Source organism: Drosophila albomicans, chromosome 3, assembly GCF_009650485.2.
Source record: "Drosophila albomicans strain 15112-1751.03 chromosome 3, ASM965048v2, whole genome shotgun sequence".
Taxonomy (NCBI): domain Eukaryota; kingdom Metazoa; phylum Arthropoda; class Insecta; order Diptera; family Drosophilidae; genus Drosophila; species Drosophila albomicans.
The window spans coordinates 23,458,684-23,484,197 of NC_047629.2; the positions used below are offsets into that span (position 1 = coordinate 23,458,684).

Here is a 25,514-nt window from a genome sequence, read left to right on the forward strand (position 1 = left end):
TAGTACCCTTCGAAATGAATTGAAACTTGGTCGCTGCTTTTCACTTGAAATATACAGTTTTTATTTATATTTTACGACTAGATCCAAACAAGTTTAAATTAATTAGGGTACATATAATGTAATATCGAAATATGCTGTTTACTGGTTATGGTTAATATGTGTGTTTTGTTTGTTGATGATTTCAACTTTCGCTTCTTCTTCGTCTTCTTCGCAGAGATATGGTTAGAATTAGAAGTTAAACGTAAACGTAACAAATTAACTTAACTGCTTAAATGATACACAAAAAATTTACAAAATATATAGACATACATGTATGTACCTCGGTATATGTTGAAAACTTTCAAATGAAAGCGAAACATTTTAAATATTTACATCAGACATTTTATTTATTTATTTTTTTTTAATTTCCTGCTTTTGCTGTGCTACAGTTGTCCTTTGTTTGAACTAATCGAATTTTCGTTTTATATATGCTCGAAGAACTAAACTTACGACAAAAACAATACAAAAATATACGAGAAATATACGCGAGAAGTGTGCGAAAAACAAACTGTCATATTTAGTTAGGTTTACAAATATTGTTATTATTTTTTGTTTTCATTTTTGCATTTGAAGATTCAACATTATCGTTTCGTTTTTGTACTTAATCGATAAGTATTTTGCGATAATTCTCTCTTGTTATCGGTTGTCGTGTGTAGGATGTGACTGTGTGTGAGTGTTCACATCGTAGTATAAGAGTAAGTGTTTTTATATATTGTATAAGAGTTGTATATATGTATGTAATGTAAGTAGTACTCGTATTATGCCAGCTCTCGTCGTGTCATCGTGTCCTGTCTGTCGTCACCTCGTCCATCAATTTACTTCTTGCGTCCCAGGGTATCGCGCCATTCGTTATATTTATCCATATCATCGTGCAGCTGCAGCGACTCAACGCAGGCATTGAAGAATTGTGATCCGAAGCAGTCTTGCCTGTTTTATCGAATGAAAATAAACGGCATTAGTCAAACATTGCGGCAAATGGCTTAAAAGCCCCAAATTGGTTGGAGCATAGCTCAGACAAAATTATTTGAGCCACAAAAAATTCAAAAAAGATTTGTTTTGGTGCCTGTTCAAAAAATATTGTTTGCACAGTGGTGACAAAAAGCAAACGCACTCGTCAAAAAACGAAACCAAAATGCAAAAATGGAAATGAAAAAAAGCGTTAAACTGAAAACGTACCACAAAATAAAAACGGTAAGCGCGCGTTTTTAGTCGCGTCGGAGACGCGCCAAACATCGATAACAGCTGCTGTTGCTGCTGCTGCACTTGTTGCTCACGCGCTTTTTCTCTCTGTGTTTTGCTTGTTACTCTCTCCCTTGGTTAGTGTCGCATTCTAATTTCATTTATCACAATTTTGGATGCCCTCAAATAGCCAGCGATTGTTTTGTTCATCATTTTACATAAATATTTCATTTATGTTTATATTGTTCTTCTCTTTTTTTTTGCTACATTTTTAATGCATTCGTTTTTTTTGTTGTTGTTCGATTTTCCGTGTTTTTACCAAAGGTTTTTTGTTTTGTTTGTGTTTTGCACAAATTGCGTTTTAGACTAAAATATTTTTGTATGTACTCGTGATTATATATTTTCTTTTGTTTTTCTTTTTGTTTTTGCTTTTTTCGTTTTGCCAACAAATTGTACGCTAATTACGGTAAACTTTACTAAATAGCACAAAATTTTTTAATACATTTGCAAAATACTTTCGTTCTTGTGGGTTGCGTGTGTGTGTGCATGTGTATGTATGTGTTTAATGTATTTGTATATGAGTCGCCTGTGAGTGTTGGTATTTTTTCAGTATTTTGTTGTGTTCTCTGCCCTCTGATGTAAAAATGTAAATGCTGCTTGGAATACGCGATACGATTTTTTTTGTTTTCGGTTTTTGTTTACATACAATACAAAAAATAATAATTATTCATTAAATAAGTATATTAAAAACAATGGATCTTTTATTTTACATACATAACGCAATAATAAACAAGCTAAGAATACTTATAAATAAATACTTCTTCGGCTTCGGGGTATGCGGTCAAAACTGGGAAGAAACCCCCGATTCCCCACTCTCTCTCTATATCTCTATCGCTATTGCTGTCTCGCTTACTCCGTGTGTGTTGTGTGTGTGTGTAAGTGTTGAAGTGTAATCACACTCTCTTACACAATATCCCCGTTAATTCTCCCCCGTTATTCCCATTTTTCCCATGTCCCTGTCCCTCACTTACAACAAACGCGTAACGTTTCAATAAATTAATTAAAATAATTAGGGTTTTTAAAAAAACACATAGTTATAGTAAAAACTGTAAAGCATACAGTAATAAATAAGTACGAATTAAATTTGGGCGTTAAATATTTAATTTGTTGGTTCTCTTGTTCGTGTTCTTCTTGTTGTGTTCAGATTCTTCGGATGTTTTGTGTTCCAAAATTGGAACTGGAATTCCTTCCATAACTATTTGCTCTTGTTGTTGTGTATTATATTGTATGTGGATGTGTGGATGTGTAGAGTGTGGATTGTGGATGTGTGGATGTTGTGGGTAGTTTATTTTTCTGGTGGTTTCTGCTGGTGGTTCTCAGAGTGGTAACCCTACCACTTAAGAGAGTTATGTAACCGGCGACATGTTGAATGATATGGGCGAACCATTTACGACTTTTATGAAATGTTGTAAATTTGTTATTTCCTCTGAGGGTGTTAAAAGCACTTTAACGCATTCGCCAAACCATTTGGAGTCAAAGCAGTCTTTCCTAAAAACACAATTGAAATAAAATATACAAAATCAAGAAATCCATAACCATAATAATCGTAATAATAATATAAGAAATTAAAATGTAATGAAAGTATAGGAAATTAACGAAACGAAAGTATAGACAAATGAAATTAAGGGAAAATGAAAGTGAAGAGCAATCTATTTGAAGACGACGGGCTTGTGAAAGGGATAAGGCGAGCCATTGATGACTTTGAGATAGTGTTGCAGTTGTACAATCTCCTCATCATCGATGAGCAGCACTTTGAGGCAATCTCCGAAGGTTTCGTGGGCGAAACAATTAGCCCTGCAGCAAAGATAGACAAGAATAGATTTCAGCCAGATACTAAGCAAAGATACTTAGATAAGATAGATACATTTTGAGTTGTAGATAAGTAGATAAGCTAGATAAAAAACAAACAGAAGATAAACTCAAGCGGAAAACGAAAATAGTTTCTCTTTCCAAGAAATACTTATTTCTAGAATGAGTGTTCTACATTTAAAAAGTGCTTTCCTGTATTGCTTTCCATGTCATGGTCATCGTTTAAATCTGACCATGGTAATTTGGTAACAAAGTGTACTTAAGAAAGAATTTCTTTCTTTTCTTTTTTTTGCGCCGCAATTTGGCAATAAATCGCCTTGAATTGCTTTTAAATTGATGTGATGTGGAGACCCTGTGTTGGGGTTGAGGACGTCGTTATGTTGGAATTGGGATTTGTGAAATTTAAGTGTAAAATGATGAAGGAAATTTTATATACCGGGTTCCGATGATATAATAGTAAGGGACATTCAATGGGAGAATTTTCTATCTAGTGATTTGAATATTCTTTGGAAGATGTGAATTTGTTAAGTGAAAAGTGAGGATGTCATCTTGGGCTAGTAGTTTTGGGAAATGGATAAAGGATACATTTTTTGTTGATATGTTGTTTCATTAGCTATATGAAGTTGATTGATTAGTGGGATTTTGATACTTATTAAAGAGAAGCTTCACAAATGAAATTACACTTACTTGCAAAGTCGATGTATACTCGTTTCGCGGAACAATTGGTAACAATCCTCGCAGATACGATCCAGACGGAAGAACATAGTCTTGTTGAAGATGCCCTTGCATTCCAGATCAAAGAAATTGCTGCGTTTCGATAGATTGTGATTGTGTGGCAACGCTGTGAATATGGGAATCAAGACAAGAAACAGCACCACCGAGATCTTTATGTTGCGGGAACACATCTACAAATAAAAGAGAACAATAAAATGGTCATTAAAGCGAGTAAAGTCAAAAATGAATTAGAAGCTTATTATAGTTTAGGGATAATTTAAAATAAATGTAATAGCTAGAAGGCTGCAACTTTAACTTGTATAAATAGCTAGATCTCTGGAACTATACCAAGTAGAGCTATAAAAGTTCGTATCATTATTTCTTATAGTTAATTCTCCTCGATTAAACAGCTAAGGGCATGGAACCATAAGCAGTATATCAAGAAAATTTGGTAACAGTACTCCTAAGTGTTGCGCAAATCTAAATTTTTATTTAAATTTCACACAGTAAAAATTAAAAGCATTATCTCACAGTCTGAAACTCGACTTTAGCTTTCTCACTCGGCATTTTGCCGTGTAATGATGATGCTATTAAAGCGACTCAAGTACCGGAAATAGTTTATAAATAGTATATCACAAATTGCGTGTCGTCGCTTGTCGCTATCTATTTTTATCTCCCGCTGAGAAGACGCTACAATTAAGACCAGCTTCAGATGGTTGAGGGCTATCTGCTTACTGGGTAAGTGGATATGGGCCAAGTTGAACCTTGAAACCGCAACCACACGCAACGGGTGGTCGACGGCCTGAGCAATCTTCACAATCGCCCTCTTTCTCGCTCTTGCCCTCTGTCTCTTTCTCAGGCAGTCTCTCAATCAAAGTGGAAGAAGGAAGAGAAGGAGGAGGTCGCTTGTGAATCGTGAATCGTGAATTGTAAATCGTAAATCGTAGCTCGTAACTCGTAACTCGTAGTTCAAGGTATCTAAAAATAGTGACTGTCTGCAATTGTAACTGCAAAGTGTGCGCTAAATATAGAACGCACACAATTCGTTCTTGTTGTTGTTGCAACTGTGCGATTGCCAAGTGCCGCGCCGCCATCTGCTGCGATCTGCATGTGGCAGCAACAGCAACAACTGAGACGGCAACAGCGGCATCTTCATAAAGGTGTCTGCAAGTGCGGCACAGACGTGTCTTGGCTATAAATAGGCGCACAATTTCAATGTTTATTGCATTATTTGTAAAAGTGTCGAGAGTTGGCTAATTTACACAGTGAGAAATAAGTTGCTGTGATCTTGAAGGCGAGCATTTCAGTTCCACAAAATATCATAGTTGAAGATAAATAATTTGCCGTTTATACAAAAAAATATTATGTATACGCCTAAGTAGAAAAGTTGTAAGGCCTCTCACTCTATTATTGGTGTTTAAATACACCCATACTAGTACAAATTTAAATTCCATTTTTATAAAAACTGCTGAAATCAAGAGTGTTGCACTTAAAATCTGTATTTTCCAACCCTAGCTCAGAACGCAACCCTAATAACAGCTTCGATAACAATTCGCGCTGCACTCAAGCGAGCGTTTACTTGGTTAAATGAAGTAAACATCTGACAGTCAAGCCAGACAGGCCCCCAAAATAAATATATATATGAATGAAATGAATTAATACTTCTCTAGTTTGTATTTGCATATTTTATCAATTTGCGTGGTCAGTCCGTCTGTCTGTCAGTTAGTCAGTTTCAGCTTCAATTACCAGCGTCGACATACATTCCAAACTATTGAATAATTTGATTAAAATTGCAAATTTTTCCACTGCTCTTGCTGTGTGAAATTTTCGCTGCTGCGTCGCTTTTGGTGGGTGTGTGTATGTGTATGTGTCTGTGATGTGAGTGTGAAAATGAATGAAAATTCAAGCAGACACAGCGTCGCTATTTCGAACGAGCGACAACAGCAACAACAACAATAAATATTGTATACTATTTGTTGAAATATTTTCGATTTTCGTCGACTCGTGGCATGGTCTATGATGAGTTTTAACAAGCATTTCACTTGGCACCTCCCGCATCGTTGTCGTTGTTGTCGATCGTGCTCTCAATGTTTTGCTCTTTCTGTCTCTTTCACTCAGTATCTGTGTCCGGGTGTGTCCCTATGTGTGTGAGTTTATTTAAATTGATTTTTTATTGGCTTGTTGATGCTTTCAATTAAGTTGAGCGCATTTTTGTTGTCGTCGTTTTTGATTTATGGCCAATGGCTTATGGGCGAAGTAGTCGAAAAGTTCATCAATCAGTTGCCAAATGGCCGAATGTTATTGCCAGTTGGTCAGAAGTACATTTTCGATTTCGATTTCTAGCACACAGTCTTGTGTACATACATATTTTTCGGACATATTTGAATACTATACTATAATTAGCAGCTGCCGCGCGCGCACAACACGTGAGCGCCATTTAATACTAAATAAATAAATACACATACTACAATGCACGTAAAATCTAAATGACGCGACAGTGTTGGAAAAAGTGTTCAAGTGACGCCAACGTCACAGCTGTAAAGTAAGATCTGTTTTTTTCTCCCTCTTCTGTTTGTATTTCTTTTACGTCTATGGCGCCAAAGAGAGTTAAGAGCACAGCTGCTGCTGTCTCGCATTACGCAGCGCACACGATGACCTCTGCTGCGCAGCGGCGGCGGCTGCTGCTGCTCGCTGCTCCCGCTAATTGGATTCGAATTGCAAGATTTATGGGCATTGAGCGAGAGTTCGAGAACGAGTTCGAGTTCGGCTCTGAAGTGTGCGTGTGTGCTGTATTTATTTTTAACACTTTTGCCGGTCGCGTAAATTGCATAACCGATATGGCGGCGGCATCCAAAATAAAAGAGCGCTTTACAGCAACAGCAGCTGTAAGCTGCAAGTGCTTTAATTTTATACTCTTTCTTCCTATCGCATTGTCTGGGATGTTGACGTCACTGTTGACCACTAAACAGGAGCCAACGAACGCAAGTTCGAATTGCGAATATGGAACGACAACGATTGATCGATCGTTTCAAGTCGATAAACTTCATCATCGACAACGTCATCATCATCGCCATCGATACAAACATCGACTTCGAGGAGCATGTGCTGGCAATTTGTTTGCATTGTGCTTTGATTAGCTGCCAATTGATTTTATTTGTCGGCATGGCGCTTTGTAGCAATTTAAATAACTGTCTGCTTGTCATACATACAGTCGCATTAAAAAAAAACGACCACACATACATACATAGGCAAGACCACAATTATGTGTTTGTGTGTGTGTGTGTGTAACTGAATCATTGGCGCGAATCGCGCATGTTTCATGTCCAAGTCGATTTGCCTGATTGTAAACTATTCAACTTTGATTTTGATTGCCGTCTCTCTCAGTCTGTGAGTGTGTGTGTGTGTGCCGCCTGCTGCCAGGCGACATTGAATGAAGTCATGAGCCAAAAATAATGACAGCAATTATAATGAATTGTGAATTCTTTTGTGCGCAATAGTTTTAACATAAGCACTTTAACGTCTCGGTATGACCGCCTCACTCAAAACTGTCTCACACCGCCATAAACCGATTTGCTGTTAAATAAATATAAATAAATATATTTTAAGCGAAAAGTCCACCTGTCTGCTTGGCTTGGCTTATCAGGGGCGCCTAAATTTGATATGTCATGTCGGTATGTTATCGCAAAGAAATGTATCTTGTATTTTATGGCGTCTTTACTGCGAAATTGGCAATGACTGGCAATGAAATGCCTGCAAAACTGTGCAAATGCAATTGCACAAATACACATTTATTGCATATGTGTGTGTGCGTGTGTGTGTGTGTGTTAAGTAAGTAACATGTTCCATCATAAACTTAACGCTTGGCTACGCAACCATGGCAAAAGCTGCTGCAGTCATCATCAGTTAAGTTACTCGCAAACCTTGTGCACTTTTGCGAAGCGAAGACACATTCACATTCACAGCATGACTTTAACAGCGCTCGCTTCTGTAATGTTAAGCTGCTGGAAATTGGGATTACACCTGGAATATTAAATCAGCTTCTTTTTCTGCTAGGGTAAATTTGATTTGGAAGATGGATGTCATGTGGCAACTGCTTGAACAACCCACTTAAATGCTAAAACGGCTCTCGAGACTGCATGGTACCATGGCCACAACAACAACCAGTCAACACACAAAAAAAAAAAAAAAAAAATCAGCCACATGGCGAGACTGCTTGGTACCAAATAAACTGGCACAGCGATTGTTGTTTTTGTACTCGATGCCTATGCTAGCTAGCTGTTGTTGTTTTTGTTGTTGCTGCTGTTGCCTGCTTGGCTGTTGCGCCTGCGTTAAACGGTGCTGTTAATTTACTAGACATGCGGCATTTGCATTTCGTGAAACTGGACTCCCCTTGTGGCAAGCGCATTTTAATATGCAATTTAATATGCATTAAATTCTCTTTGGCATTAAATTAATAGCGCTACAACTACAAACTACGAGAAACCAACAGCAGTAAGTCATTTGCAAAATGGCGGCAGCTACACTTGTGGACACCCAGATAGGTGTGACCTTTTTTCGATTTCGATATACTATATCGATTATGGCGGTCTTTATAAGGTGAAAAGCTTTAGCTAAAGAAATGACAGAAGCAGAGTATTTAACTTAACTAAAGCGTTATCTTACTTAAATTATATTACACAGTAAAATGAAATCACTTAACAATTATCTTTTAATTTCATATACTAACTAATGCTTCTAAGTACAATGCTTAGAATAATTAACTAGGCTTATAAATTATGATTAAGCTGGGCTAAAGTAAACAGCTATTTGATATGCAAACACATTATCTAATCTAAAATATTTTAGTTATCTCATTCGCAATAATATTTCTAAATATAAAACTAATACCCATTGAATAACTGTTCTAAAATAGATATCTAATTTTCTGTCTACTGTGAAATCTTATCAAATTTTGCAATTGAAATGTTAAGTGCTCAAAATCCTACTAAACAAAATTTCACACCTATTTGCATGTCCACATGTGTAGTTGCCTATGCGTGTGTGTGATGCTAGTTTAACACCATTCATCTAAGAGTATGTGTATGTGTATTAATTTCGCTCATTTTGCCTACCGCCTGCTGCTGATACAGATGCTGTTGCTGATGAGCCTTTCTATGGCTTCCAGCTGCACTGCGACATTCATAGAGCTGCTGATGGTGCTGCGGCTGCTGTTGCTGCTGCATGGCGAAGCGGCGATTCAATTGATTTGCTGAATTGCCGATCTTTGCGATTAATCTTTGATCTCTCTGCTTTCTGCTTTGCGCTGCGCTGCTCGTGCGCGTTTTTTGTATCCAATTAGTATGATTAAGATTAATAGTTGCACGCGTTTCGTAATGGACCAAGTCAACTCAAATACGACGAAATGCAAATACAAAATACAAATATAAATATAGTATACACTCTTGCTGCTTTTTTTTGGGGGGGTCTACTAACAAATCACAAACAAATAAAACGCAAGACCCACAAAAAAAAGTGCTGTTCAAACAGTTATGAAAATCATAAGCAAACAACGCGACGACGAAACTTGTGTATTACACAAAGCTACAACAAACAAACAACAAATATAAATAAAATAACTTTGAGTTCAGTTGAGTTGTCTCAGAAAGCCGAAGCAAAGAAGTGAGTGAGACAAACAAATAACAAAAACACCCGCGCGAGCAATCAACTTTGTTGGCAACAAAAATAAAACTGAAGATCGCAAAACTGTTGCCACTCAACAGACAACTGTTGTGTGCTGCCGTCGGCTGCCGTTGTCGCTGCTGCTATTGCTGTTGCTGCTGTTGTCTTTTTCTTATCAGCCACACACACACACACACATACACGCACACACAGTCGAATGCACAACAACATTTGTGAGAGGCGGCGACGACAGCAAGTCTGGCATCGCTGTTGAGGCATCTCTGTCGTCGTCGTTGTTGTTGTTGTTTTTGTTGCTAGCGTCAGCCAAGCGACTCGAGCCGAACCCAGCCAAGTTATGCATGCAAGTGCATGTCTGTGTTTGTGATTATAGATGCAGAGTGGAACACCCAGGCGTATACGTGATGTGCATTATAAAATCACTTGACAAGCACTCTTTTTTTCTTTTTCTTTTTCTTTTACGTTTTGCTTGCCAGCGAGAAGAGAGTTGACCATTAGTTAGTCCTGCCCAACAACATTTACGGCATATGAATAACCAATTATGTGGATCAATTACGGTAACGAGCATCGAGCCATCTAGCAAACTAGTTGAGCGCGATTTAAATGCATCTCTCGCGCATTGAAGGCAGCCGCAACTGAAAGTGGAACTAATTGAACTGCAAATGCAACTGGAACTGGAACTGATTCTGTTAAACGTTGACTGACCACAACAACCAATCGCAATTTATATAAATTACAGGTTTTTTTTGCTGCTGCTGCTGCTGTTGTTCTTATTACGCATACGCCGCGTTGTGCTGGCCAGGCATTTGGCATTAGGCCTAGTTAATGGAATTCAGTTTTGCCAGCCAGTTTGGCGACACATAACACACACAGATACACACTACACACACGTACGCTTGTATTACAACAATTGGCATTTTATTAGTTTAATTGAAAGCAAAACAATTTGAGCAGTTTGCATGGAGAATTGAAAACTGGTTTTGTCTAGTTTGCTGTTTATTTTTATACTTTTTTTCAAATGAATAATCTAACGAATACGAGTTTCGAATAGTGCTGCGAGGTAGAGCGAGAAAGAGAAGGAGAAAAAGAGATGGAAGCGTGTCACAGGTTTCACTGTACATGAAAATGAAACAAGTCCATTGAGGAAATTATTTGCAAATATATTCAAAAGCATGTATACAATATATTTCAAGCTTTAGCCACTGATTGTGCCAATTTCTGTTGTTTTTTAAAAAAAGCATATAAATCACATCATTAACTTTTGCGCCCGTTTTTATTGATATTCATTTTGGTTTGCATTTTTGAATTGAATTCGCATTAAGCATTAAGCATCGATACACACACTCTATATAGCCCCATTAGGCGCAGCTTGACTTCCCTCACACAAAATGCGGTTTTTATTTTTGGCTCACGCTCAATATTCATTCGTAAGCTGATTAACGACAACGGCGACGATGGCGACAACATTTTGCGATCGGCATGCAAATTTGATGGTTCACATTAACAGCGACTTAACATGAGCATAACATAAGTATGCAAACGTAACAGTGTGACCAGTGTGCACACTTCCTTTGACCAGTGTCAATGCATGGTGTAAACGCTCTCAACGGTTGTTCAACAGTTGCAAGCCAAAATGGCGACCTAATTCTGCAAATAGCGAATTCGAAAATGCCTCAATCACTTGATATAAGCTAAATGCCAAATATGTGTATAGAAATTATATAGAGTCATGTCAAATGGCGGAAATGGAAAATGAGTCACGTCAAGAAAGCAATTACAATAAATGGCCATTGAACGTGTGAAAACACGAAGAATTAACAGCGCAGGCAAACAAACAACATGCCAACTGCACGCGGTTTGTTTGCATTCCAAAAATGCCAGATATGTACAACACTCTCTCCCACCCCCTTTCCTAGAGTTGCACACAAATTCAATCGATTCGAGTACATTTCTTTTCGATTGGGTATCGAGTCATGGTAATTTTGCTTGGCTGTCAGCAGACATGCAAGCTGAAATTACTTCAAAATTACCAATTGAAGCTTAAAGGCTACCGGATTTTATATAGCATACTTTTGGGGAATACTACAGGGTATCAGAGAGCTAAGCATGCCGCTGCTGCTAATATTGTACGGCCAAGGACGGAAGAAATGTGTGACGCTTAAGCGTCAAGTGCGACTATATAAGGCCAAGACATTGGTAAGCCAAGGGGTAGATCAGAGGGGCGCAGAAGGAGGAGAGTCGACGGCTTGACGTCAATTAAAGTTGAAAAATGACAACAAACTGAAAACTAGTTTGCTAGCGATTACATGACACAAAATCAATCATTAACATTTGTAAATTGTGTGCGGCTTATTTGGTAACCTGTTGTTGTGGTCAGCTAGTTGAAAAGGGGAGTTTAGGTTGTAATGATTGCCAATTTGTTGCTGCGCTTTATCAGCGAAAACTTTTAACTGTTGTTGTTCTCTCGTTGTTGTTGTTGTTATTGTTGGAGTGACCGGCCCCCTTTTCGGCAGTTGCTTGGCAAGTTTTAATGGCCGTTTGTCAATTGATTCGTTAATTTTTATTGGCTTATTACAACATTTAATTTGCCTGCTGACATAAGAACGCATTCAATGTTTACGACCAACAATAACAATAAGAACAACAACAGCAAGAACAACGCCAAAGTGCGACGACGTGGAATAATAATAAAAATAATAAAAATCACTTAATTGCTTCGTTCGGCAGCATAACTATATGGATATATAGATAAATATATGTATATATAATTGCTGTTATACGACCATTAAAGGCCAATTTAATGCGCAGACCATAAAAATGTTGATGGCAATGGCAGACATAAAATACTCGAGAAATAAAAAATAAATACACTAAAATCAAGAAATTGTTGCATCAGCCAATTTGAAATTGATTTGATCTGGCCATGATTCAAAATTCAAAGAGATTATGCAATATTTGACGATAAGATAATACCACAAACTAATTGCAGCGACCTGGCAACGCTCCAAGCTCCCCCGCCTATCGCTATTAGCTATCACCTTTTCGCCTTAGAGGATCAACACCACCCGCTAAGCTAGCCATCTCGCTCTGACCTTCAGACTAGACAAAAATGGAAAAAATGGCGACAAAGCGCAGAGAAAACAAAAAAAAACTACAATGCGAATAATTATGAAGATTATGAGAGTTCAGCTAAGTACAATGCCAAAAAAAGAGAGAGAAACAGACTCGTGTATTTTATGGGGCATTGAACTGCTGCTAAATAAGTCAACAGCTTTGCTTTGAGAGTGTCAGAGGCTGCATCTGGCAGATGTTGTATGAATGTGTGTGTGTGTGTGTGTGTGTGGCACATATAGCGAACGATTGTGTACTTATAATAATATGAAAAACATATGAGCATTGTGTATGTGCTTTGATAAATGGATTGTTGCTGGCATTGCTGGCCATTTTTCAATTGGCAACATCAAAGCGTGCCAATTTCTGTCTTTCTTAAGTTTCTTTGGCCATACACATTAACCTCAAAGTGCTTCGGTCGATCACTGTTTTCCAATCAGAGTCCACTTGATTGCCGACTGCCAGGAACCAACAAACAAAAAAAACAACAATATGCCTTTACTTATTTGAGTGAGGCACAATTGCTTTTCAATTAGGCGAGCAAAACGGATGAGACGCTCAAAAGGGGGAGCGAATTGGTGCAGCAGGTGAAGGAAGATGGGTGACGGTATGTCGAGCGCGTGCCCAAATCAGAGTTGCAATGATTTATCGTCGATTGCAATTAGCGATCACAAAAGAAAATCGAAATCGACTCGAACTTGTAAGCCAAGGGCTAAGAGCCAAAATGCAAGGACAGTCCAAGTTTAAAAAAAACCTTTAAAGCTAAAATTTTATTGTATGCGTATTCTTTGAAGACAATTGAAATTTCTAGTAAAATTTTGCATTACTTTATTCAGACATACATACATATATGTACATATGTATCCATATATGGATGAGACTGATAGTGAATGGGCGCGTGGAAGGAAAGATGTGTGCGAAACAATGCTACATTTTTCAAAAAATAGCATATTATAGTAAGAATTTTGCTGGCAGACTTCATCAGTAATCAAAGTGAATGCTTAACGTCTGCAAGTCCCTTTTTGCATCAATTGGTTCGATTGTTGAGGCACGTTGCACTTTCATTCGAATTTCAATTTCAATTTCTGTTTGCATTTCAATCAGCAACAGTGCAGCATCAAGTGCAACTTCATCATTATCATGGCCTTTTCAAGTTCATTAACATGCCACACTCACATTCGATCCCAATGACGTCCATTTCGAGTTTCTTGTTCTCGAGTTCTCTCTTCTGGCGCTGAACTTGAAAAAATGCATTTCACCATTTCAGATGCTGCTGGATTTCTTGGAAGAACATGCTGTTCAAATTAAACAAAAAAAAAATAACCGCCCTCCTCTCGTTACTTTTCCCTCCCCCAAAAGCCAAGTGTGGGATTCCCGATTAATACTCACATTTTGTGACAGCTTCTTCATATCGATATTTTTGTTTTGTATATGTTTTTGATGGTGTTTTTGCTTTTGTTGTGTCCGCTTCTGTTGCTTAGTTGTTGTTATCGTTATTTGTTATTAGTTGTAAGTATACAAATAAAATCTTTGCTAATTTGTTTGCTTGGTTAACTACTTTGTTTTAAGTACTTGTGTTCGTTGACGCCGTTTTTCTGTTTTCTCGGCTTAAGTACTCGTTTAGCACAGTTTGATTAATTTTTTGTTGGCTTTTCGCTTGGTTGTTGTTTAAGTTAATTTGCCGCAGCTTATATTTATATTTTCTATGGGAAAAAATTGAAAATAGCATTGCGTTGTTATTATCAATAGTGTTTTACATACAAATATTGTTGCTTGATCGACTAATCTTCGTCTAGCTGCTGTCAAAGATTTATTAATTGGGCGATAATAATCATCAATAAGTCGAAAAATTGCGCGTGTTATCGACATTGCATTTATTACAATTATTACAAATGGCTGCTTTCGCTATTGGAATGTCTTGTCGTGGCTCTTTCAATATGCACGAGTGTCCATTCCAATACTAAATACGCATTGCAAGCATTTGTTGTTGTGCTTCATATGATCGTACGTTCTTCGTTTATTATTATTAATGGTAAGTCTATGTGTGAGTATATGAGTAAGCGTCGACGTCGACATGAACGCCATTGATTAAAATCATTTACATTGTATACATATGTATGCACTGAACGTTTTAACGGACAAACTGCACTGCAGCAGCGGCAGAGCAACTGCATTTGCGAGAGAGCGTGGGCAAAGAGAGCAAAGGAGCGAACATGACTGAGAGAGAGGCAGAAACAGGCGGCTATGGAGCTGTGGAGGGAGTGGGAGTGCGAGAGGGCGATTGCACATGGCTGCTTTTGCTCTTATTGTGTACAGTTGTTGTTGTTGCTGTTGTTGGTTAATGCTGATGTTGATTTATTTAGCCAGTCTGATCGTTTCGCTCGCTGCATTAAAAGTGTCGGAAGTGTTTGCGTGCAAAAAATAAATACAAATGCAGACTGTGTGTATGCATGTGATGTTTGTATGTGTTTGTTTTTCAGCATAATACATGTACATATACATATTTCCTGTTGCAAGCGGCAGCAGCAGCAGCAACAGCCGGCAACAACAACATCATACATATATTGACAAAACGCGCCAACAATTTGGATTTCTAGGAAATGCTTGATATATTTCAAAATAACAAATTCATATAATTCCATTGCCATTCGCCACTATTCGCATTCCCATAACCCCGTCCCGTATCCCTATCCTTGTCCCTCTTCAAGACGCTCTTTTGCCTTCCTTCCACGCACCAATAAGAACTTATGACATCATCGCCAACAAAATATCAACGAAAGTTGTCTGCGCTTGTATTGTTGTTGTTGTTGTTGCTGCTGCTGTTGGCGCACCCTCTCATGGCAACAGCCAAAAAGAAGAGAAACAATGTCAAAAATGTACAACAACAGCAACAAGACCACAAGGAAACGTGGCTTCAAAAAGTCATCATTAATGTGTGCGTGTGTGTGTGGTCTGTGCAGAGTTGTTAGAGTGTGAGTGCTTGTGAATGTGTGTGTGCAAGGTGGCCGCATAATGCGAAAACAACAACAATGGAAAAGGGCGCAAGACACACACACTCACACAGAGAAAAATGAGATGCCGGTCGGCATTGATTTGGTTATGGATATCAAGATCGAGATGAGATGACGACACAGTGACGAGTTGTTGTGACGATGCAGAAGAACCGGGAGAGGGAGAGCGAAAGGCACACAGCAGGTAGTCCCTTTCTCGTTAACTGCAGCAGAGACTGAGTAGAGCGACCTGCGCTACGCGCAGTGCGCACACAGATTAAGGCAGCGTGATAAGCAGCAATTGGTATTTAGACATTGTGGTATATTTTGGACATTTGAAATTTGGTATTTTTCTTATTTTTATTGTTGCAGCTGCTGCTGTTGTTGGTATCAACAGTTTTGCCGTGGTGTGTCCTCGTTTTTGACTTGACTTGTTGAATTGCATCAGTAACAACAATGTATAAAAAACAATAATGATAATAACAATCACAAGACATCAACGTTTATTTTTTTAACGCGGTACTTTTCCACATACAGTTCACACAATTCGAAAGAAATAAACTTTTTTTTGGGGGCTTCGTGTTTATTTTTTGTTGTTTCCTTTTATGACTTATTTTAATTTTTATTGTATATGCTTTTTGTATAATTTCGTTAATTACTGGTGACGACTGTTGTTGGCTAAAAAGTTGTTTAAGGCTGTCCCGCACACTCGTTATTTAACGTCATATGAATATTTAACATTTTTATATTCATGAGAAACTTAAAAATAACGCTAAACATTTTTGATTGTTATTTATTTCACAATCTTCTAAGAATCGTTTGCGTTGATTTCGATTAGCACATTAATTCAATTTATCCACTTGTTTTATTTTTTTGTTGAATTTATTTAAAATATTTTTGTCGAATTGACTTGTTGCTTCTTGCTTACATATGATCTTCGAAAAAACTGAGAATATCTCGTTAACTATGCCACAAAAGTTTTGTTGTCTCTCTCGAAAACGACCTGCTCGCCACGATGTTCAAATTGAAACTGTTGCACTCGGAATCCGGTTTTGTTTTTTATACTGAATTTTGTAAGAAACTCTGAGAGCGACCCTCTTACCTCTGCAACATGCTTTGGCTGCCGTCTGCTGACTGACGACAAGTCTGTTATGTCGCTCGCTCTGTTAACTTAACAGCGCACGGCACTTTATTGATTGCTTTATTGCTCCTAAGCAACATATGCAATGCTATGCACAGAGCTTGGGCACATGTTGAGATACATGTTGCGCTCCCCTAACAGAGCGCTGTTAATGTAACAATCTGCTATGCTCTCTCACTCTCTCGCTCTCCGAGTGCGTGCTGCGCTCTTTTGGGCCACTTGTTGCTGCCGGCAAAACAAAAGCACTGTGTGTAACTGTAACTTTTGCGCCCCCTCTAGCTCTCTCTCTCTCATACGTTCAGTCTCTCTGAGGATCCCATTTATTGTTTTGTATTATTCTGCTGCGGTGGATTTCCCCGAGGCTCCTACTACAGTTGCTTGGCGTTGCTGATGCAATTAATTGCCAATCGTTGGCAATTACTGCAACATATAATTGCCACAGAACTACAATCACTGTGTCGGGGCAAGTTCCATTGTGATACCCTGTAAATGTGGGTAGCGGGAGATTACATTGTCACTGGTTACATTACCATAAATCATTTAAGGATTTATCCTTCTAATTATTAATTTTTCGTAGCATACATTTAGGCTCATTTAATACCAGAGAAAACATGTAATTTGATTTGTACAGGGTATAGTGAGAGTTGTATCACTCTGCAGTTCTAAGCTATCTGACAATCTAGCAATTAAGTGAGGGGAAATATTTACTCCCAAATGGAAAGTGCCTAGGGCACGTTACAAGTGTCCAAAAACCACACACACACGATGATAATGTACAATGTTGGCAACCGGAACTGCCTCCAACAATAACAACAGCAACAACAACACAACTTGTGGCTAAAAATAAAAGGTAATAATGTGTGGCGAATGTATGAACAATTGCATATGGTTAACAGCCCCCTTCAACCCCATGTGTGAAATTCTTGCTAATTAGACGTACAGTAACGGCATAAATATAGCTGATCACGAATCGATAGCCCCCACAATATTTGCCATAATCAAGACCAACTCACAGGTGGATGAGTTTTGCATGTGGGCGACATGAAAACACAGAGACAAAAATTTCCGATTAAATTCCAGTTGTATAATATTCAAGTTGTACTTAAATTAATATTAACACTTAAAATTCTTAGAAAAATTTGAAAATAAAATCAGGTCGTAATAAAATTAACATTTAAGGTTCTTGGAAGTTTTAAGAATCACTTTAAGCCAGAAATAGATAATAAATATACAATGCTAAACAAATACAAATATGCATTAAATTTATTTAATCAAGTTTAGCTATATATTATAATAAATTATTGTATTTTGCTGAGAACAAATCGTCTTCGTAACGTTCTAATATTTCTCTTTGTGTACATCGTCATATAACATAAATATATAATTAAACGGGTACTCGCAATAAACATTAATTATAATAGAATGAGGGTTATAGTCGTAAATATCACCACATGGTTTAGTTTCGAACTCCGTTCTTTAGATCGCAGCGTCATTTTTACGATTTCGTCTATGCGATTAAACTAATTAAATCATCATTCTATATTACGACTTCAACTACGAATTCAAACAACGTCACTACGAAACCAATTACAGCACGCCTTCAGATATGGGCATCGATTGCGTCTCGTTTAGATTATTGGATAGTTGACCTGATTGACATGACTCATGCATCGCTCTCTAGGGGTGAGAGAAACCACACAATTGTCGTCAGCACACTCTCTAATTATTCTGAAACAATTGCTGAATTATTCCAGTTGTTCCCAGAAGTGTGCAAAAAAATAAACTTAATTTTTTTTAATTACTTGTGAACTACATTTCTAAGTATTAACAGCTTCATTATCGATCGATTTCATCAAATAAATCATAATTCATAGGGAACTTCTTTACTATAAAATTCACATCACACAATTCCCAATATTCCAAGAAAAGTATGAAAAATTAGCAATGCTTTATTCACTTATTGTAATCTTAAAAAAAAGGGTATTGAATTATTCGTAATTGAAATAACACGGGAAGAATTGATGAATTTTAGATTCCGATTTTCAGATTTATCCATATTTATTTACAAAATAAATCTACTAAAACTCTTTAAATAAGATTAAAAGGAACTGGAAAATATTGAATAAATCAATGAATTATCCGAGTATTATAAATATTAATCCAAATCCAAATATGTCAAGCGGAAGTGAACTTTTTCGCGCCAGTTTCAGTTTTATCTGCTGACATTGAAGAATTGCAGTTCCTTTCCTTAGGCTTTACAAACTGAGGATAAAGCTGCAAACTCGTTACAAAAAATTGTTTCCCATGCCTCTAAATTGAATACAATCAAACATTTCACACAGATGGGCGCCCATTACGCGCAAAACGGAACCGGAAATTACAGCAAGCGAGTACAAGCGCTGTCTCTTTCTCTCTCTCTACCTCTTCCACACACTCTTCCCTCGCAGCAGAAAAAGGTGCCGCGTCATGTTGTGGAAATTGAATGGAAATAAAATGATATGAAATATATTCCAGTACACGGGCAAATACAATAATAATATAACAACAAACGATTGACCTTGTAACAATTTCTTTACAACAACAACAAGAGCAGCAGCAGAAAAAGTGAAAAGTGTTATATTTGTTATTTGGCTGCTGTAAATAAACGAGATGTGAGCGCTGGGGCAGGGACAGGGACGAATTTATTAAATGCGGCAACGCTTGGACTTCAATTTCAATGTTAATAACCTCAAAGTGGGCCAGAGAGCACAAATCAAATAAATACAAAAATCATGCAAACACAGAAGTTGAACTTGCCATGCGAAATGCAAATGCACAAAAAAGGGTGTGCGATGAAAGTAAACAAACAACGGTCAGGGGGGCGGACGTACGGCGGTCAGAAGACGAAGAAGAAGAGACAGGCAAACAAACATACTACAAACAATATGCAAATATTGCCGAGATCAGCATCAGCATCTGAACGTGGGAGTGGAAGGGAGACGGTGAGTGGGGTGCAGTGTGGTTGTTGCTTTGCGCTTACCTTAGGCGCTTCTTTCGAGTTTGATCCGAGTTTGGGTTTCTTTGGCCACACAAGAAGTTGGCCACACTTATCGCCTATCGGCCTATCAGCCGCCTCTCTCTCTCTCTTTCGCTGCTGTTGCTGCTGGGCGGGCTTCGGCAAAACTTTCGTTGCATAAATTTCGTCGTCAACTTTTCGTTTTGTTGTTTTGTTTGGTTTTTTTCTTGTATTTTCTTTTATTTGATTTGGTTGTTGTTGTTTCAAACTTTACGCTTGGGCGTTTCTCTGGCGCTTGAATTTATCGCCATTTTGTGTGGATTTTTGTTAGGTCTTTCTGTGCGTTGCGTTGATGCGGCCTAGGCGGCATATGTGGGCGTGGCCAATGAATTGATTAACACAAATAAACTAATCGAATGCAACCAACAATTAACACACAACAACAACAACCAAAGTGAACTTATGCACTTTCACTCACTACACACGAAAGTCAAATAAGTACAATTTGTATATTTGCTTTTGCTATTTTTCATAATCCCATCTTCATTTCACTCTCACTGCAGCTTCTTCCTCGCTGCTGCTGTTGCTGCTCTCTCTTTCGCGCTCTCTGTATGTGAGTGCGTAGCAAAAATGACGATAATAGCCAGCGGCGGCGGCAATCACAATCGTTATCGTTCACAATGAAGCCGACGCGCAATGAATGAATGTGAATTGTTGTTTGTTTGTTTGTTTGACGTGCGGTTTCTGCTGCGACAGCGACTGCGACAGCAAAAGCTGATCTCCACTCACACGCACACTAATACGCACGCACAAAAAGAGCACAGACTGATACAGTCGCACTCACTCACACACAGGGTGTAACTTGTGAGCTGGATGTGAAGGATGAGACAAAGCGAAGAGGCGGATGCGGGGTATTTCGCACGCAATGCGAGTGGTTGGCGCGTTTAGTGACATTCAGTGCCAGGGCATCGAAATTGCCTTACATATGCACAGCACACACACACACACTCACTCACTCACTCACACACAGAAAGAGACACATGCATATATGAATGTATCTTTGTAAATATATTTCCACATAATTGATACGCGGCATACATGTGTATACAAAATGTAGTCCGCCCCTGGCCAAGGGCCGCACGATTCTCACGTTTTGTCACTCTCAACTAATTTCACTATTTACTTTATGTATAGTACATTTAGTAAATATTATTTCAAGTGAGCAACATATCTGCAATGCACAAAAACAAATACGTTTTGTTGACACACATATAGAATTGGCTGTACACTATATACATTTGTATGCATATATATGCCAATATCTATATATATATATATATGTATATATCTAGATGCCAAGGCGACGAAGACGCGACTCGTAGGAAATGACTATAAAATCTTTATTCTTTTTTATATGAAAAGCAAAAAAATTGTCAAGCCGCATAAGAGCAACGAAAGCAGACTAAATGCAAAAAATGAATTGACAAAATGTTGGGCTCACTGAGCGAGCACACACAGAGCACTGGAACATGGACGATCATTCTGACATACACACACACGCAAACGCGTTGCTCAACAGCCTGTATGTGTGAGAGACAGACAATGCTGCCCGTCGTCCCCCTTTTAACAGTGTGTGTGTGTGATAACTGTATACATAGAAGTGAATGTGTGTGCAGCTGTGGTCAATGCATTGGCAGCGAGACACGCGCCTCTAATGGGGTCTAGAGACGGCCCCAGATGCAGACAAAGGAAGCTCACTAATGTACGATAAGAATAAAGTGCGCCCCCTATTGGCAACTACGCCACTGGCTGCGTAGCAGCACGCACACAAATGCATGAATTGAAATTGAAATTGAAGCATGTAAACTGTAATTCGCTCGCACTCACCAAAATAAAACGCGTCGCGAGCATAAATGAGCAAGGCACATGAATTAAAGTAGAGCATTCACGACTATTAGTTATGGCGTACGAAAAAAAAGAAATTCATTTGAATCTGGTTCGCATCGCAAACTGCGTGGTGCCGATATCGATAACAGAAATGCAACTCAATCCGTGAGTAGCGACATTGCTGCAGCAGATTGATAACCGATAAACGATAGCGATTGACCTAAAAGTATACACTGCAAAAGGCGATGTAGAAAACGCAACAAGGGTAAATACTTGCTTCGGATTATTTATTGTAAAGGGTATTCAAAACTGAAGCAGCGTTTTCTCTTGCTCACCTCTGCATGTGTGTGAGTGTGCGTTTGTAAAGTATATTTCCAGGCAGTTCTTGCAGCACCTCCACCTCCAGTTTGGACGACTCTTGAAGCTCGTCCGGACTCCGTGTAAAATGTAAAACGTTTTTCATTTTCGTTATTTTTTTTTTGTCGAGCTGCGTCGCAAATTATTACCCGTTTCCGTTTTGGCGGCGACGACGCAGCCCCGGACTTAAATATAATCGTGCATTGCCTAGTAAAAGCCATATATATTTGTATATATATATATCCATATACACAATATATATGCAGTAAAAATGTCAGTGGCTGTAGAAAGATTCTATATATAAATAATACGCCTCTTTTGTTTGTTTGAATTAGATTTACGAGCAATGCGCGCTTGAGCCTTTGGCCTGCAGCGCGTATATTTTGTTTGTAATGTATGGAAAATGTGGTTAGTATACGCTATATGTATATTACGTATACGTCAGCGTGTCAACAAACTTGTAATGTGGCACAAGTGTGATTCACTTAACGGGAGAGCGAGAGCTGTCAAACGTGTTGTTGTCCGCGACCAGACACAAGCTAGCTAAATAATATAACAGCGATTATCCAGGCTCGACTCTATGTAGTGCAATATCAGTTTGTAAACAACAACAACAACAACAACAATGAGGAATTGGAATAATGCTAATGAGCAGTGCTCTTAAATCCAAGCTCAAGTCCAAGACAAGGCAAGACAAGACATTTGCGTATTACTCAATAGGCAAACCGATTGCGCAATTGGCTAACTTATTGCCTGGCTGATTGACTGACTGACTAACTGACTGCAATAACTAGAGTTAATTGCCGTATTTCTTGTTACTAATTTCTCTTAGTGAGATGTATATTATCTCATGTGCTTTTTAGTACATATACTATGGTTAAATGAGCAGCGCACACGCAAATTATAAATACTAAATAGTCGGGCGTACACATTGTAAGGAAATGTCAAACACAAGCCGCAGTCTCCAGAGGCTGAGGCTGAGACTGAGGCAGACGACCGGCAAAGGTCACCCGGCAAAAAAAACAGCAAGATGAATTTGCAGTGCGATAGCTATAGCTACTATATAGCTGTAGCTGCTGTATATAAATTCGTGACTCTGATCCGTGATGGGTACTTAAGGCACCAACCAAACCAGATAGAACTGCTGTCATTTAAGAAAGCAACATTTTTAGTTAGAGAGAGTTATGTGACTAGCTAACTGAATGACCGCCCGACTGACTGACTGACTGCCTGACCGTTTTACTGACTGTCTAACATAAATATAGATTAGCCAGAGCTGAGCTTCAATTCAAAATACTTGCTAACTAACAGCATTTCAGCTTCAGCTTCAGCTTTATTTTAAATAACTAACTGGATTACCTTACATAAATATAGTATCTGAACAGCAACTGATCTTTTAATTGAAAAATTCCCCTCCCTTCAATTTCGTCTTGCATATCTCATGTCTCACATCTCTAGTTTTATTTCTATTTCCATTTCCATTCCGATTGCAATTATAGATCGCTCTCTGTAGTTGTTGGCCTTTTCTTTTCATTTACTAGTCTCTTTTTTTTTTTTTGTTAACGTAAACCCGTTTGAATGTGCGCTATAAATAGCATTGGCAAAGCCGCCAACTGATTGGCCAACTCGCAGTCTGTCTCACTGTGGTTAACTGATCTAAACTTAGTCGTACTTTTCAGATCTATGCGCATTGCGCACACAGCGAGAAAAATGGCGATCTTAAGCCACATCTAAACCAAAAATGAACACTTGAAGCATTTTTGGGCATACAAATTATAAGTAGAGATATTACTTTAGAGATTCACTAAACATTGAATTGGAGTTCTATTTAATATAATTTTGGAAAACAATGTTGAGATGCTGTAAAGCAAGAAATAAATGTGCATATCTTGTGCATAAAATAAATATAAATTAACAAATTGAAAAAATTGATATAAAGCTTTTTATTATTTTTTATACACAATTATCTTATTTAAAATTATAAAACTACGTTGTTAAGTAAATAAACGTTTCTAGTACAAAATCGTACTTCTATAACTTTTTAAAAAACCTAAAACACTGTACTATATTTAAGGTTTTGAGTCCCCGTAACCATACTTTGTTGATAGTTATACAACGTAAGAAAAGCAGAGTAACAACTGGAAAAGTACGTAACAAGAATATATCCGATGCCATAAAGTATATATATAAATTGTGAAGTAAAGTCGACAACCTAGTTACTATAGCTATATAATACAATCCGTCATATTGTGTGTTCGTAAATTCAATTTTTTTTTTAACTGTAAGACTGTAAAGACTGGAATTTGATGACTATATTCGTGGAAGCTTAAATATATTTTGAAATTTGGTGATTAAACTTTTTATCCAGAAAAATAAATAAAAAATCTTGAGAGTTGCTTTTGAGATTCTCACCGAACAGTATTTTTTGTGACTTTTCTCTCAGTGTATGCACTCGTACTCACCATTTTGCTGCTGTTGGGAATGTTGCGACTGCTTTGGTGTAAACTAAACTCCGTTTGGTTCTGCAAACTGTGCCGAAATGTTTGGTGAACCTTCTGTCCACACGGTTTATATAGCCGGATTCGTTCGCCATTTCTTACTTGGATGCTGAATGGATGAGGAGGTGGGCGTCTCTTTTTGCCTTTTTTTTTGCGGTCTTCTTTTTGCATGCCGCCGCCTTTGCCTCAGCTTCTGCCTCTGATTACAAAGCGCCCTCAAGACAGCTGTATAAATTATAGATTGTATTCGTCTTTCTGTTGTGTCGCTGTCTTCTCTGCTTATGATTACGATTAGTATTATTACGATTATGATAGTGAGTTGATTAGAATGCACACACACTCTCTTATCACTTGTGCTAATGTTTATGGTCGCAGTCACCGCAGGACAGCCAAGGATGCGACAGGATGAAACAGAAGTATTCATCGCGTAAGTTGCCTCTCCAATTGACAACACGCCACAAAGGATGTCATTAAACAAGCACTTGGTGCTGCCAAGGACGCCTCATTATGCACATCGATATGCGTTTATTGAAATGCTCGACACACTGTAATCCTTTCACTTTTTCCAGCTCTAGGATAACTCATTGGAGCTGTTGCTTTTTACCAACTAGCTAAATAATTAGCTGCAAAAAAGCTAGTATTGTCCAAAGAATTTTATTGGAGAAAACTGAATTACAATATGTTCAATAAAAAATTAATAAATCTAAAGTTAAAATTCTATGATTGATCCGATGAAAACCCACATTCTAATTGATTTTCATTTGGTTGTAATTTATTTACATGGATTAAAAATAAATTATAATTATAATTGTAAATGATACAATACGATCTCCTATAATTGAACTCACAGGCAGTTAGGATGTATACTGATACAGTCATTCTTATTCATATATATAAAATATAGAGGTGCAATAAATTATACATATTTTATGATTTGTATGCTTAATATTATATATGGGTAATTCCATGACAGAATTTGTCCCGTGCGAGACTCTACATTGAAAATAACATAAACTGAATCAATTTTAAAAATAAGAAAAGGTTATTTTTTTAGCTCT

General features: G+C 37.8%; 1 protein-coding gene across 6 annotated transcripts; it reads right to left on the reverse strand.

The window, feature by feature from the left end:
- Nucleotides 1–29: 29 nt before the first annotated feature.
- On the reverse strand, nucleotides 30–24,487 carry LOC117567782 (ion transport peptide). Of its 6 annotated transcripts, XM_034247992.2 has the most exons (4): nucleotides 16,507–16,649; nucleotides 13,978–14,291; nucleotides 3,775–3,992; nucleotides 1,593–2,766 (listed from the first exon to the last, which is right to left on the reverse strand). In XM_034247992.2, exons 2-4 carry the CDS (start codon nucleotides 13,996–13,998, stop codon nucleotides 2,625–2,627), a joined length of 381 nt encoding a protein of 126 aa, XP_034103883.1. In that variant the 5' UTR covers nucleotides 13,999–14,291; nucleotides 16,507–16,649; the 3' UTR covers nucleotides 1,593–2,624. The 6 variants fall into 6 exon arrangements, with proteins under 6 accessions (XP_034103882.1, XP_034103883.1, XP_034103884.1 ...); XM_034247991.2 differs by lacking the exons at nucleotides 1,593–2,766; nucleotides 13,978–14,291; nucleotides 16,507–16,649 and adding exons at nucleotides 30–966; nucleotides 8,913–9,202; XM_034247993.2 differs by lacking the exons at nucleotides 13,978–14,291; nucleotides 16,507–16,649 and adding an exon at nucleotides 24,421–24,487.
- Nucleotides 24,488–25,514: the final 1,027 nt, after the last annotated feature.